Source organism: Lepus europaeus, chromosome 2, assembly GCF_033115175.1.
Source record: "Lepus europaeus isolate LE1 chromosome 2, mLepTim1.pri, whole genome shotgun sequence".
NCBI lineage: Eukaryota > Metazoa > Chordata > Mammalia > Lagomorpha > Leporidae > Lepus > Lepus europaeus.
The window spans coordinates 31,113,594-31,129,698 of NC_084828.1; the positions used below are offsets into that span (position 1 = coordinate 31,113,594).

At 36.8% G+C, this 16,105-nt stretch overlaps 1 protein-coding gene across 6 annotated transcripts in view; it reads right to left on the reverse strand.

Moving 5' to 3' along the window:
* Window positions 1-3,824: 3,824 nt before the first annotated feature.
* The window catches only part of USP25 (ubiquitin specific peptidase 25), a 163,131-nt gene continuing 150,850 nt past the window's right edge, over window positions 3,825-16,105 (reverse strand). For 5 of the 6 annotated variants that reach the window (XM_062206615.1, XM_062206623.1, XM_062206608.1 and 2 more), the window contains 4 exons: window positions 13,246-13,325; window positions 7,974-8,097; window positions 5,997-6,192; window positions 3,825-5,677 (listed from right to left, as the gene is read on the reverse strand). In XM_062206615.1, the coding sequence (XP_062062599.1) occupies window positions 5,505-5,677; window positions 5,997-6,192; window positions 7,974-8,097; window positions 13,246-13,325 (573 nt within the window). In that variant the 3' untranslated portion in view covers window positions 3,825-5,504. Of the gene's footprint in view, window positions 5,678-5,996; window positions 6,193-7,973; window positions 8,098-8,307; window positions 8,527-13,245; window positions 13,326-16,105 lie in introns of those variants that run through there. The other variant, XM_062206638.1, reaches the window with a different exon arrangement.

Consider the following 16,105-nt stretch of genomic DNA (forward strand, 5'->3'; position numbering starts at 1 on the left):
CTCACTCCTGAACATGTCCTCATTGATTACAAAGAAGCTAAGATTACAAGTAGGGAAGAAGTAAATTGAAGGGAGGAACCAATCTCATGACAAGGTAATGAAAAGATCGTCCATTGTGACAGGAGCTTTCATTAAACAGGAGGTGAAGGAAGGTGGCAAAGGTATGAAATAAGATTTTTAAAAATGTTTGTAGAAAGCCAAAATAAATTTTGCTACAAAAACATTCATAATCCATGCACTTTTTAAAAATACACATTTTCCAAGAACTGTTTGAAAGTCCCTTGTAACTGATAACTGCACATGCAATGAATGTGGGGATTTGAAAATTTGGTGTGTGAGCGCATGAGTCAACTCAATTGTATACAGTTCCCTAAATCATGACTCACTTTTGTTAACATCAGTGTTGTGGCACACATTTTCTTCTTCATTCTCATTCCTATCAAAACTTATCGGAAAAAGAAGTGCAGTGTAAAGTATAGGGAGAAAAGAGTGAGAGAGAGAGAGAGAGAGAGAAGGATGTGTAAAACAGGTGGTGATTTTCATTAAACCAATGGTCTCTCTTGTCCTCATCTAAGAAAGGCCACCATGATTTACATTAATATGCTACATAAGGTTATCTAAACAAGGAAAAATCTCTAGGTTGTGGATGGAGTGGAGAACAGACAAAGGTCATGGGGCAGTTTAGAATAAACACACTAGCAAACATATTCACGGTATAATGTAAGCAGAAACTGAAGTCAACACATGAACAAGAACTAAGAGTCAACATGAACTATTTTCATCCATTCAACAAAGATATGTTCAATGAAAATACAGAACTGACTACATGCATTGTGATCAATGTTTAACTAGGATTGCTAAAATTTTAATATAGTTTTTAGAATAAATGAGTTTAAAAAAAGACAGATGTAAGAGCAGAACTAGAGAACTGGCACTGTGTCTGGAAACTAAAGCAAAGATGCTAACAATCACATTGTCATTCTGGAAGGCCAGTTTATAACCTACTAGGCTGTCACATACTGCACTGCTCTTGTACCCAGAGGAGATACTTTTCCCCACTTGATGCCTGTAGAGAGTACTGAACTCTATGTTTTTCTTCTACAGTAATTTAATCTGTAATGATGCACAGTAAGAAAGTTACTTTTTCACTTCAAACAAGGACTTTATGACTTCTCTTTGGTATGTTGGCATCAGTGCTTTGGGGCTATTATTAAAGAAAATATGGGTAACTTGAACACAAACAGCACTGTAACACCATGACAGAACAAGATGACCACTAAGCAACTAACAGGCAAGCAGTCTATACCAGCCTTGTAGAGTATGAATATGAGTAACATCCCAGGGGAGACAGAGTTGGACACTGCAAGATTTCATCAAACTACTCCAAACAGCACCAAATTTAAACTGGAATTTTCCATTTAATATTTGCAGACTGTGGTTGAACTAAGGACACTGAAATCGTTGAAAGTAAAAACATGGAAAGCAGAAATGTGGATGGAAGTGAAGAGGCTAGTCTGCTGATACAAATTGTGTTTCCCCAAATTCAGATGCTGAAACTAACTCCCACATGACTGTCTTTGTAAATAGTGTCTTTAAAGAGGTAATTAAAGGTAAATGAAGTCGTAGTGGCCTACAGCCAAGAAAAGAAGGTTTAGGGGGGAACCAATTCTGCTAGCACCTTAATCCTATTCTGCTATCCAGAACTGTGAGAAAACAAATGTCTGTTCTTAAAGATGCCAAATCTACAATATTTTGTTATGGTATCACTAGTAAACTCATGTGCACACTTTAGGTAAAATTATAATGAGTGGGGCAGGGAGTGGCATAGTGGGTTTGGACTTCACTGGGGACCTGCATATCCCAATCAGAGTGCTGGTTCTAATCTTCACTCCCTTGCTTCCTACTACCCTCTTCCTGTTAATGCATTCTGGGAGGCAGTGAATGATGGTTCAACTACTTGGGTATCTGCCTCTCCACTCCAGATGGACGTCCTGGCTAGTGGCTTCAGTCAGGCCCAGCCCTGGCTCTTGTGAACATTTGGAGAGTGAATCAACAGATGGATAATCTCTGACTCTATGTCTCTGCCTTTCTAGTAGAGGAAAATAACTCAAACATTTTAAAAATGGCAAGACCTAGAGGACACTCCTGGCTCCTGGGTTCGGATTGGCGCAGCTCCGGCCATTGCTGCCAATTGGGGAGTGAACCAGCGGTTGGAAGACCTCTCCCTCCCTCCTCCCCCACCTCTCCTCTCTGTGTAACTCTTTCAAATAAATAAATCTTTCAAAAAATAGGGGTATTACCACTTATTTTTCCACATTATATCTCTACTGTCCCAAACATCCCAAGTCACTGCACTTTCAGTAAGACCCAGGGTTGATATCAAGTGTTAATCATAAGACAAGGTAACTGAATTTCTGAACAAGCAGATACAGGAGAAAACCAGTATTATGCTCAAATATATCTACAACTAAACCAAAAACAAATATGGTCATTTCCTTGCCATTTTAAGTGAGAGAAATATGGAAAAGCTTCCAAAAACAAAGGATGTGAAATGAATGGAAATTAATCAACATGTTTATGGTGCACAAAATGGTATCAACAGTTTTATTTAGTGCAGTGGTTCTCAAACTTCTGCAGACATGAGAATCATCTGAGGGACCTTTTAAAACAATCCATCTGACAAGTTTCTGATTGTGTAGGTCTGAAGCAGGGCTCAGGGATTTTTAGTTCTATCTGATTCCAGAATGCTGCTGAAGCAGCTGCTCTGGAGACCACACTTGGAGAACTAGTTAATGTTGTAGGAGAATCACTGCATTTTAATGAATGTGAGAAGTATTAGAAGAGCCCCACAGGTTCATGTATGGCCACCAGGCTCCCTAAACCATTGCTGATAATCAGCTCCCTGAGGACTTATGCTGAATTTATTTGAACTCTAACCCAAATTATTTCAAAATGCAATTGGGTGCAGAATAGGGAAGGGAGGAGAAAAGGAACCTAATTTGAGTATTCATATTTCAAAAATCCAAAATATTCCAAAATCTGAAATTTTTTGAGCAGCAATGAAATATCCCAGTGGAAAATTCCACCCATGAAACTTTGTTTCAAGTACAATATTAAACTTTGCATATAAGGTGAATAAGAAACAAATAAATTTTGTGTTTAGACTTGGGTCTCATCTGTCAGACAATTCATTATTTATATGAAAAAAAGAAAACAAAACACCAGGGCTAGTGCTGTGGCAGTGCCAGTATCCTATATGGGTGCAGGTTTGAGACCTGGCTGCTCCACTTCTGATCCCTGGGAAAACAGTAGAAGATGGCCAAGTACTTGGGCCCCTTTACCCACATGGGGGAAATGGCAGAAGTTCCTGGTTCCTGGCTTCGGCCTGGCCCAACCATGGCTGCTGTGGCCATTTGAGGAGTGAACCAGCTAATGGAAGATCAATCCATCAATCTCTCTCCTTCTTTCTCACTCTCTCTGCCTTTCAAGGAAAAAACAAAAACAAAAAACCCAAAGCACTTCTTCTGGTCCCAAGTATTTTGGATAAGACACTTAACCTGCAATATGTAGTGAAAACTAGAGTTACTGAAACTAAAGTGAAACCTGTCATAAACAACAGTTCTGTGAGTTTCTAATTCTTAAATTAATAGTTACAAATTATATTTAACCCAGTTAATTATGTAAAGAAATTTTACTCACCTAGTCTTAATACTACTTTGAAACCCAGTATAAAAACAAGTTGTTTCCCCAGGTCTTAAAAAGATCACTTCTCTAAATGAGTTCAGACTAATTATTAGGAATGAACAAGCTGGCTTTTAAGTAAATTCAATAACAATACATACCTTTATCGCAAAAGCCACATGATTCCTTGGATGTAACTTTTCAAAGGAGTAATTTCATATGGTATCTGAGAACTTTCTGTCTCAGTAGTCAATTATACACACAACACAATTTTACACTTATGGTAAAATATCATAAAACAATGAAGTTACTTTACAAAAGCTGTAATGATACATATGATATTTCTAAACTTTAAACAGGAATTGAAACCCCTTGTAGAATTCTTCTCAGTAGGGAACTTAAAACCTAAAACCCAAACATCTTGATGGCTATAATATGAAACTTTTAACTTTACAACGGGAAAACGACCAAGTCCTTTTCACAAATATCTTAGCAGTACATCAATACCTTTATAAAGAACATCATATAATAGCTGGACATTTTTTGTTCTTCTTCCATCCTGGAACTTTGTAAGAGGCACTAATAGAGAGCACTAGGTTTTGGCAATGCTGTAGCAAGCATATACAAAATATAGTGACATATTTTACTATGCTAACAAAGTATCATTTATAAAGAAATTGTTATAAATCAAAAATAGGTTAACATTACTTTTAAATCATTGATTTTGATTTTCAGTCACAATATTAACTTCATTAAAGAGCACTCTTCATCTACAAAATGTTCTATAGTTGTTTCCTTTGTGTAACAGAAATAGAAGCAATTAAGATACTCATAATTTCTAATTAAACAATATCAACTTCATTTCACAGCACTGATTACTAATGAACATTTTCAATTAAAGTGGTATATAATTTACAAAAATAGAATGATTATATAATGCAAAACATTGTCTTCCATGTCACAGGAAGAATATATATGTGTGTATGATTTAGTGTGTATACATATTTCATTGAAGTTTCACAAAAAGCCATTATTCAAGTACTTTTTCAGGTTTCACCTGAAGTAATCATCTTGCTATATTACTTGTGAATACATTAAAAAAAAAAAAAAGGTCAACCTAAGAAAAGGTTAAAAGTTTCAGTGTAGCTTGACTTAAAAATCATCTGCTTATTTCAATGAAATATAGCTGAATTCAAAACAGATTTAAGTGCCATACCAAGTTTAACAACTTAGTAATAATACATATACTTAAATGTCAAATACTCAGTAAATTTCCTATGTGCTGTCATAAGAGACAAATTAATCTATTCATCACCCGTCTTAATCCCCAAAATTCATTCATATATTATGACTAAAATAAAACACTAATATGCAATATACCTGCTTACAAACACATAGGTAGCCATAAATAAAACTTTATTCTTTAATTTCATTTACAAGCTACCAAATATGTATCGTACACAGTGCTGAACACTTAAATGGCTGTAATCGTGGAAGGATCCAGACTGAATGAAAAGCTGTTGATAAAGATAAAAGCAAAGTAACACTGTACCAGAAGGTGGCAAAAGCATAGTTTTGCCTTCATAAAATCAATTAGATTCGTAATTACACATCAGTTGTGGTTAAAACAAAGTCTGAGTGCCATGCGATTCTCAGCTTTATTGTCTATCATCTGGCTAAAGTCTGTATACTCATCTTGTCTCTTGCGGTTATTAAAATAAAAAAGTTAAAAACTATAGCAGCAACAAGCAAACCCTGTGACAGGAAGGCAAGGGTTAAGAACTAAAAAAGTTTATACAGTGTATTGAAGGAAAGTGTGCAGTTTATCTTCCATCAGCAGGAGTTCGACTGAGGGACAACATGATTCGGGCAAATCGCTCGCAGAGTTCATGCGTGGAATATGCAGGTAACTTGGGCGGCTCGTGGAAACCTTTAATTTCCGTTGAACAATCAAGCAATTTGGGCAGAAAATCCGTCAGCTTTTCTTGGAGGTTTGCTGCAAAAACAAATGACTAAATGTAACTAACGACAGAAACTATCAGATGAATGTCTTCATCAATTTGATTTATTCACTTGTAGGGGTTAGCTGATATTTCCTTTCCAAGAAAGGAAAACAAATGCCATTTGGGGGACTCAGTGAAAATATGAATGGCAATGGTAATGTGCACTGTTCAGCTGGAAAATAAGAAAAACATTAACAATGGTAAATGTGGAAATAATACAGAAAATGTAAAAATAGTAAGAATGCATAATACCTATTTTAACTGCTTTTAATATCTAGAACTCAGGTGCCCACCAGCATTTTTTAAACTTACATTCCATTTCTTGTCCAAGGTAGGAACACCATCGATTCCTCATATCTTCCACAGCGAGGATATCCTTCTCTTCCATTTCATCCACCAATAATAAGGGCAAAAATGGGACAATAAACTCATTCATGATGGTCAGACCATGGTTTACTTCTCGATCCTCTCCAGATTCAAACAGTTCTGCAGCTTGCTCATTTAGTTTCTTAGTGCAATGAGAAAAAAGAATGTTTTGTTTTATAATTATATAAAAACTTCTACCTGCAAGTCTTAATACTGAAAAGAATGTAGTAAGTTTGCAAAGAGTATCAGGACAAATAGTGGTCAGTAAAAGCAATCTCAGTCTAATCTAGCACTCAGATACTCTTAGACAAAGATTTGCATACAGCAACAATAGAAACAAAAGCAAAAATGGTGACAGTGTTGTGTTTTTAAATTTCATGTTTGACTGAGATTAGTTTGATCAGCATTACAAGGGCTTGGCCATTTTAACTGCCCAGATATTAATTAACTTCCTTCAATTCGGAAATTTATAAGATGTGTGTGTGTGTGTATCTGACTTATTTTATTTATTTAAAAGGCAGAGTTACTGAGAGCAGGAGAAACAGAGTGCTCTTCCATTTTCTGGTATAGTCCCCAAGTGTTCCCAAAGGCTAGGGCTGGGCAAGGCTGAAGCCAGGAGCCAGGAGCTACAATATAAATAGAGTGATGTTAATAGTTTGCTGAGAATGGAATCTGATTTGAAAAAAAATCTCAAGATGGAATGTGTGATGAAATCCATGAAGGTGGCTCACTCAGGGATCATGAATAAAGTTTCCCAGGCCTCTGTGGTTAAGTAAATTGTGGCAAAAATATTGTTCAATGTGAATTAATGCTGTAACTAGTACTCAAACAGCATTTTACACTTTTATGTTCTGTGTGGGTGCAAACTGTTGAAATCTTTACTTAGCATATACTAAATTGATCTTCTGTATATAAAGATAATTGAAAATGAATCTTGATGTGAATGGAATGGGAGAGGGAACAGGAGTTGGGAGGGTTGTGGGAGGGAGGAAAGTTACAGGGGGAAAAAGCCATTGTAATCCATAAGCTGTACTTCGGAAATTTATATTTGCTAAATAAAAGTTAAAAAAAAGAAATGTTTAAAACTTATTAATGGCAGGCGCCGCAGCTCACTAGGCTAATCCTCTGCCTTGCGGCGCCAGCACACCGGGTTCTAGTCCCGGTCAGGGCACCGGATTCTGTCCTGGTTGCCCCTCTTCCAGGCCAGCTCTCTGCTGTGGCCAGGGAGTGCAGTGGAGGATGGCCCAAGTGCTTGGGCCCGGCACCCCATGGGAGACCAGGAGAAGTACCTGGCTCCTGCCATCAGATCAGCACGGTGCGCTGGCTGCCGCGCGCCAGCCGCGGCGGCCATTGGAGGGTGAACCAACGGCAAAAGGAAGACCTTTCTCTCTGTCTCTCTCTCTCTCACTGTCCACTCTGCCTGTCAAAAAAATAAAAATAAAAAAATAAAATAAAAAAAAACTTATTAATAATAGTAGTATTTTGGCAAATAGTAAATATATTTGAGAGACATTATATTATTTACTATCAGGAATATCTCCAAATTTATTTGTTTTCAAGAATATTTCCAAATGCTCTATGCCACTCTTCCTCCCCCACTAAAATAGGCATGGTAACATGACAGAAATGTAAAAAATGTGACCCCTTCTTATGAACATTTCTAGTTTATGAGCTGCAACACTTAGGATCCATAAAAAAGAAGAGAAAAAGGCATTTTGCCATCTCAAGGTTACAGACCCAATTTAGACACATCACCATGCTGTTTACCCATCGCAATTATTTTAATTATTTATATAAGGGTGAACAAATTTCATGTATTTTATATATACAGATCTACAAGCATAATCGGTCACATAGATTAGCTGGAAGAACCTTCCCAATGTAAGAGAAAATGCCAAACGTATTTTGCATGCATTAACTTACTAGTAAACATTCTCTTCTATAATGTGATATCAATTCTTCATCATGTCCTCTATACAGGCCTTTGGATAATAGTTCCTTGTTATTCTGATAAGCACAGATGAGGAACAGCAACGAATCTATGTAACTTACAAATTAAAAAAAAATACAGTATTACTATTTCATCTTTATAAAAAAGTCAACTAATTTATAAAATATTTTAAGTGTACACATACATTTTAGACATCTAAAACATAATTAAGTCACCTGATGCACTTTATGCCTGAGTGCATCTTTGTGTTTAGTAACAATGATTTCTAAAACCAGAAGACAGTTATATTTTAAAAGTAAAATGAAATAGGAGCTATGATTGGTCATTCCTTCTTCAGTACCAATTTTCACACTGAGGTCTATGTAAACTGAAAATCAGGCCTGATGTGAGAGCCAACAATCTATTCATTTAAAGGATATCATTTTTTTGCTTGAAGTGAGGAACAAGTTATTTTATGATCACACACATCATCTGGTTCATTCAGTGACTGTTTCTGTATGTTTTTTTCTGTATGAAGACACAGTTCTAGCCATTGAGAAAATGCAAGATAGAAAGAAGAATATCAAAAGGAGGTGGAGAAAGTAAAAAGGAGGAAAAAATAATCTAAAAATTAAGAAAAAGTCTGACAGGAGTAGGCTCCTGTGTTATATTAATACAGATAAACCTAGATATTAAAGAGTTCAAACATGTATAAAGGTGAAGAGAAATGTATAACACAGTATTATGTTTGCCTTTAATATAATTATCTTGTCCTAATATGCTAGAGGAAAAAATACAGCCCTGTTTGGTTATAACTGACATACAAAAAATATTTTAAGGTATCTCCTTTGTCTTAGCTCTACGAACACTAACATATCTTCTTACAGACTGATAGAGAAAAATGTAAATCCCAAGTAAAATAAACACGATTTTGAAACTCTAGGCTATCCTATCAATTAGTGTTATACTTATTTACTTCCTGTTCTTATCTATAAAACATATCCATTTTGTATCTCAAATGTTAAAATAATCTGAAACTTAATGTATATATTGAAGATAAATAAAATCACACATACAAAACTATTATGGTAAGTAAATTTAATCATTTTTGAAAATAGCTTTTTTCTAAGAATTTCATTTTAAGGAAATTTTAATATGAAATTTTATTTTTAATAATGATTATATTTAGTAAACATCCTCAGCTAAAGATTGTGTGTTTTATTTGTCAAAAAGAAAGCGAGTGTAATATTAAATGCTGTTTTACACATTAGTTTGCTACTTAATAAATAACTCGCACATCTATCTTCTCTTTGTACAGCTATTAAGTTTCCTGTTAAAAAGATCTTCCTCAATGACATTTATATCTGGCCTTATAGACTTAAATAACCTTTACAACAACAGTTCAGAAACCATGAATTTGTTCCAATTTTCTAACAAGGTAACACAAAATGTTCCATATTTTAACAATCTTTAAAGTTCTAATAAACATATTTTCTTTTTTATTTATTTATTTTGACTGGAAGAGTGGACAGTGACAGAGAAAGACAGAGAGAAAGGTCTTGCTTTTTCCATTGGTTCACCACCCAATGGCTGCAGCCAGCGCGCTGTAGCCAGTGCACCACGCTGATCTGAAGCCAGGAGCCAGGTGCTTCCTCCTGGTCTCCCATGGTGTGCAGGGCCCAAGCACTTGGGCCATCCTCCACTGCACTCCCGGGCCACAGCAGAGAGCTGGCCTGGAAGAGGAGCAACCAGGACAGAATCCGGCGCCCTGACCGGGACTAGATCCCGATGTGCCAGCGCCGCAGGCGGAGGATTAGCCTAGTGAGCTGTGGTGCTGGCCCTAATAAACATATTTTCAAATAAATTCAGCTCAAGGTTTAGAAGTCCTGTTATGTTATTAAGTAAATTAATATCGCATAACCTTTTTTTTTTAATTTGAGAGAGAGACACACTCTTGCTATTTTCTACTTACACCACTGTAAAACTGCGGTTTCTAAAAACATGGATTCTCTTCACTATTCATAGAGTTGATAAGTGCCTACCAGTGAGTACTCAATTCAGGGCTTTTAGCTGCTAAATTTCCATTAAAATAAGTTTGATAGCAGCTTCTGGCAATATTTTATACATGGAGAGCTATGGTACCTGCTATATTTGTGATAGTAAAACTGATAAATCTTTTTCAGATATTCCATAAATATTACTTGTCACCACTCCAAATATCTAACTGATTGTTCCAAGTTGATAAACACTATACCAAAATACTGACTTGCTGAACAAGTATGCGTTTGATAACTGGAATTAAATTATGAAATCAAAATATGCTTCACATTATCTTAAAGTCTTCAAACAAATGTTAACTAGCAACAGCTAAAACAGAAGCTATATGAGTAGCCACCAAGTAAGATATTATTGAGTGATATAAGTGAAGTACTATCTGACTTAAATTATACAAGAATATGGGAGTCTCCATATTAATTTGTCTCCCTGTAGTTATTTTTGTGAGGTGTGACCTTAACAAAGTTACTACCTTTCTGTGGAATCTAGTTTTTTATCTGTAAAATTGAAATGTCTTTTTGATCTTAGACACTCTATTCAAGCATAGAATCATATTAATATTTTCTTCACATCAGCACAAGTCTCAGAAGCCCTGGAAGCAAACTTGAATATTTCTATTAAAGAAATAAAACCCAGGGCCGGCGCCGTGGCTTAACAGGCTAATCCTCCGCCTTGCAGCGCTGGCACACCGGGTTCTAGTCCCGGCTGGGGCGCCGGATTCTATCCCGGTTGCCCCTCTTCCAGGCCAGCTCTCTGTCAAGGCCCGGGAAGGCAGTGGAGGATGGCCCAAGTGCTTGGGCCCTGCACCCCATGGGAGACCAGGAGAAGCACCTGGCTCCTGGCTTTGGATCAGCGCGATGAGCCGGCCGCAGCGGCCATTGGAGGGTGAACCAACGGCAAAGGAAGACCTTTCTCTCTGTCTCTCTCTCACTATCCACTCTGCCTGTCCAAAAATAAATAAATAAATAAATAAAACCCTGGCTAAAACAGTAACTTAAACAAGGAGCAATTAATCAGTTAAATCTATTTCAAACACCAAAATGAATTATCTCATAAAGAACCCAAGAACCAAGATTTCAATAACTTGTATCTAAGTATATGGAAACCAAATCTAAATGTTATTTGTGTGTGTGTGTGATTACATGTAAAATCTTGAAAATCATCATAATATTATAGCTAGTATTGTGCTCTGGAACAGCTCTGTCCAACATATTTTTGACAGTGGTGTATGGAAATTGTTTTTCTTTTTATTTTATTTATTTGAAAGAGTTAGAGAGAGAGGTAAAGACAGAGAGAGAGAGGGAGAGGGAGAGAGAGATCTTCCATCTGCTGGTTGACCCCCAAACAGCCACAATGGCTGGAGCTGAGGTGATCCAAAACCAGGAGCCATGAGCTTCTTCTGGGTCTCCTATATGGGTGCAGTGGCCCAAGCCCTTGAACCATCTTTCACTGCTTTGCCAGGCACATTAGCAGGCAGCTGGATCAGAAGTAGAGCAGATATGATGTCGGTGCTGCAGGCCAGGGCTTTAACCTGTTGCGCCACAGTGTCAGTTCCCTGGAAATGTGTTTTATATCTATATGTCTACTGAGCATCTGAAACGTGGCTATTACATTTGAAAAACTGAATTTTTAGCTTTAATGGCTTTAAGTTGTTATATATGGTTGGTGGCCACCATGTTGGGCAGTATGACTCCAGAAGAAAATAATCCATTCTATCACTTAAAAAAAAAAAAATCATTACCCAAGTAGGGGTTTTGTATACTTTATCAAAAGCAGAAAGTATTCAATAGTCCTTCTATTTGGCAGCAATTAGATATTGTCTTGAAAAAAAAAATAGAATTTTCTAAGAAAAAAAAATCATTAGTCAATTAATACAAAAGATGTGAAATATGTTGATGTGTAAGTAAACAATCCAAAACAGAAAGTCAAAATCCATCCTTTCTTCTTAATAACAGCTGGAGTTGTAATGATGTTATGGTTAAAAGAGTAGAAACCCCAGGCCAGTACCATGGCTAACTTGGCTAATCCTCTGCCTGCGGCGCCAGAATCCCACATGGGTGCTGGGTTCTAGTCCCGGCTGCTCCTCTTCCAGTCCAGCTCTCTGCTGTGGCCCGGGAAGGCAGTGGAGGATGGCCCAAGTGCTTGGGCGCCTGCACCCCATGGGAGACCAGGAGAAGCACCTGGCTCCTGGCTTCGGATCGGCATAGCTCTGGCCGTAGCGGCCATTTGGGGGGTGAACCAACGGAAGGAAGACCTTTCTCTCTGTCTCTCTCACTGTCTATTTCTATCTGTCAAAAAAAAAAAAAAAAGCCTAAGTAGCTTTAAAAAAAAAAAAGAAAGTAGAAACCCCTTAATTTAAGTGAAAGTTGCTCTGAAATGTGCTTGCAATAATATGACTTAGAAGTTTTCTTGCAGGTATTACTTTTTTTATGGTACCTGGAAGTTCAGACAGAGACACTGCATTGCTATCTATGGTGTGAAGCCAATGTTAGACTCAGAAGGCATACAAAAAAAGGGCTGATGACTGAGGTAGATGTTGGGGATTACAAAAAGTTTCATGCACTGGACTACCAACTTCTTTGGTTCCCAGCAAACTTTCTAGGCTTCAGTCCAATCTTACTTCCTCTTGAGCTTTAACTCTGGTGTTTCAGAGCTGATGAAAACAAAAACATCAACCTCACAGATTTAATTTAAAATGGTAAATACATTTTATGTGGGATATATGAGAATTCTCTGTACTGACTGTAATTTCTATATATCTAAAACTATTCTTTAAAGTTTATTTAAAAGTGCGCCCAGCGCCTCGGCTCACTAGGCTAATCCTCCGCCTGCAGAGCCGGCACACCAGATTCTAGTCCCGGTCAGGGCGCCGGATTCTGTCCTGGTTGCCCCTCTTCCAGGCCAGCTCTCTACTGTGGCCCGGGAGTGCAGTGGAGGATGGTCCAAGTCCCTGGGCCCTACACACGCATGGGAGACCAGAAGAAGCACCTGGCTCCTGGCTTCGGATCAGCGCGCCGGCCGCGGCGGCCATTGGAGGGTGAACCAATGCCAAAAAAGAATACCTTTCTCTGTCTGTCTCTCTCTCTCTATCCACTCTGCCTGTCAAAAAAAAAAAAAAAAGTTTATTTAAAAGTGCAAAGATGATATCATACCTCAACACAATTGTCTGAAAAGCAAGCTCTTTTTTCATACTTGTTCATTTCACCTTACCTTTCTCTCTGAAAGTTTTCAAGTCCAATTATAAGATACATAGTGGTTTCCCTGAATTTCCTATAATCCTGATGCCACTCCTATAGAAAATATTCAAAAAATGCGGAGTAAGACTTTAAACATTTTAATGAAACTTTTCATAAACTTAACATATTGTGCTATTTGAATCAGTAAAAATACAGGACTTTAAAATTAAGATAAACTACATCTAAATCAAATTTTCTGATGTAAGATACATATTAACATGATTAAATTATTAGGCATTACTAAATTAGATAAGATCTTACTAGAAAAGTCAATAGAAATACAAAGGCAGCATAATCAATTAGGTTATCTTCCTTTCAAAATTTCTTCAGCATAAAATCCTATTATTAGAATTTTAATAGAGTACAAGCTAGGTTTCCTTTATCTAAAATGCATGGAAATAGACACACTTGAAGCCGTGGAGTTTTTCTGCATTGACTGAGCATCTTTAATACCACTTGAGCATCCTGCGTCCCAGATGAGCAGCATCCCTAATTTGAAAATCTGGACTCTGATGTGCTCCAAAATCTAAAATATTCTGAGTGCCATGTAAGTGCTCAAAAAGTTTTGGACTTCAGAAAATGTATCAACATCACACTGAAGGGAGGCTGTGAATGAATTTATCACTTTATTACTGACTTGAATAGTGCTGATACAGAATTTTAAGAAATTAAAGATGCTGTAATACATTTAGCCTTTTACTTGGTCAAACTTATGAGAAACTTTATTTTAAATGTGGTAGCTGAGTAGTTTAGGAGAAAGGATAGCTGCCCTTCCTATTTCACTGCTCTTGCCTCCCCAAAAAACAGAACAGATTCTGATATGATACCCTATAACCTTTGAAGATAACAAGACTTTAACTTAATGAAGAAGAAATTTGACACCATAAAAACAAGTGAAATATAATATAGGATTAATATAAAAGGGAATACTGCTCACGAAGTGTTAAAGCATATATATACATACATTACAGCCAAGGAAAAGAATAAGTAGACAAGTTTCTTGGCCAACTATATTCTCCTTTAATATGAGCTATTCCAATTTTTATTTAATTTTAATTTTTAATGTATTTTATTAATATTTATTTATTTGATAGGCAGAGTTACAGAAAGAAGGAGACAGAGTGAAAGATCTTCCATGTGCTGATTCACTCCCTAAATGGCTACAACAGCCAGCACTGGGCCAGTCTGAAGCCAGGAGCTTCTTCCAGGTCTCCCAGGTGGGTGCAGGGGCCCAAGCATGTGGGCCATTCTCTGGTGCTATCCCAGGACATTAGCAGCAGAGAGCTGGATCAGAAGTGGACAGTTGGAACTCAAATCTATGCCCATATGGGATACTGGGGCTACAGATCAGGCCCAGGTTTAAACCCATAATTTTTAAGGGTTTAAAATGCATCTACTGAGATGCTGAACATATTCCTTCCTAAAGGTTTTAATGTAAATATTTATCTCTTTAATAATTTATTTATTTATTTGAAAGAGTGGTGGAAACAGGCAGAGGCAGAGAGGGGAGAAGGAGGAGAGAGGTTAAGATAGGTATAAGGAAGAAGAAGGAGAGAGGATCTTCTATCTACTGATTCGTTCCCAAAATATCTGCAACAGCCGGGGCTGGGCAAGGAGAAGCTAGGGACCAGGAACTTCATATTGTTCTCCAAGTGTGTCAGGTGCCCAAAAAGTTGGGCCATCTTCAGCTGCTTTCCCAGGCAGATCAGCAGGAAGCTAGATTGGAAACTAAGCAGCCAAGACTGGAATTGAGACCCTGGGACTCCAATGTAAGATGCTGGCACAATAAACAGCAGCTTAACCAGCTGTGCCACATCACAGGCCCAATAATTTACCTACTCTTATGCTAATATTAAAAAGCTCTAATGGTTAAGACAGTGAGTCCAGATTTCTAGCAGAACAAGCCCGTTCACAGTTGTCTTCAAGAATGTCTTGGCAGATTAGGATCTTTTCTATAAAATTTTTTGAACAGACTATCAAACTCTACAAAACATCATGCTAGCATTTTCATTTGTAAGAAAATGATATCTGTAATAACATCCAGTTTCCCAAACATCATTATTCACATACACACACCCTCCCTCAATCCCTTTTAGATCTTTTTTAATGTCTTTCAGTAAGCTTTGCAATTTTCTCCATTGCTGTCATAAAGATCTTTTGTTAAATTTATTTCCATCTACTTCTTAGTTTCAAGGTGTTATTGTGTCAATTTTAGAAGTTTCATTTTCTAATTATATGTTACTGGTATATAGTAACCAAATTAATATTGGCATTGATTTGCACACTTCCTAGCTCTCTAATTCTAATAAATTTTATCTGTAGATTTTTGAATTTCTAGATATAAAATCTACAAATGAGTTTTTCCTTTTCCAATTTTTTTACTTTTTGCTTATTATTCTTGTTGGCTTACTATGTCTTTCCTGATCACAAAAGTGAAGTTTCAAGGTTCACAATTCTATATGTTTACTGTAGTTGTTTTTTATTTTTTATTTTAGACATGCTTTCAAATGGATTAGTTATGTTACATTACAGGTTAGCAAAGAGTTTTCATAAAATACTGAGTGTTTCTCCTTCCTCTTCTCTGTTACTGTAATAAAATACACTGACTACTTAAGAAAATCCAGAATAACTGTTTATAAATAGGAGTAATCAAAGTCATTCAGGAAATCAGCTTAAGTTTATAAATAAAAAACACAATGTATAATGTTAAAATGTAAAAGCTTGAAGAAATATTGGTCAATTCCAATTAAGTGCTAGAATCAGAACCAAAGGAAATGCAGAGAGAATTTTATCACATAAACAGCCTGCAAGCATTTGCACAAATGCCTCTGTGT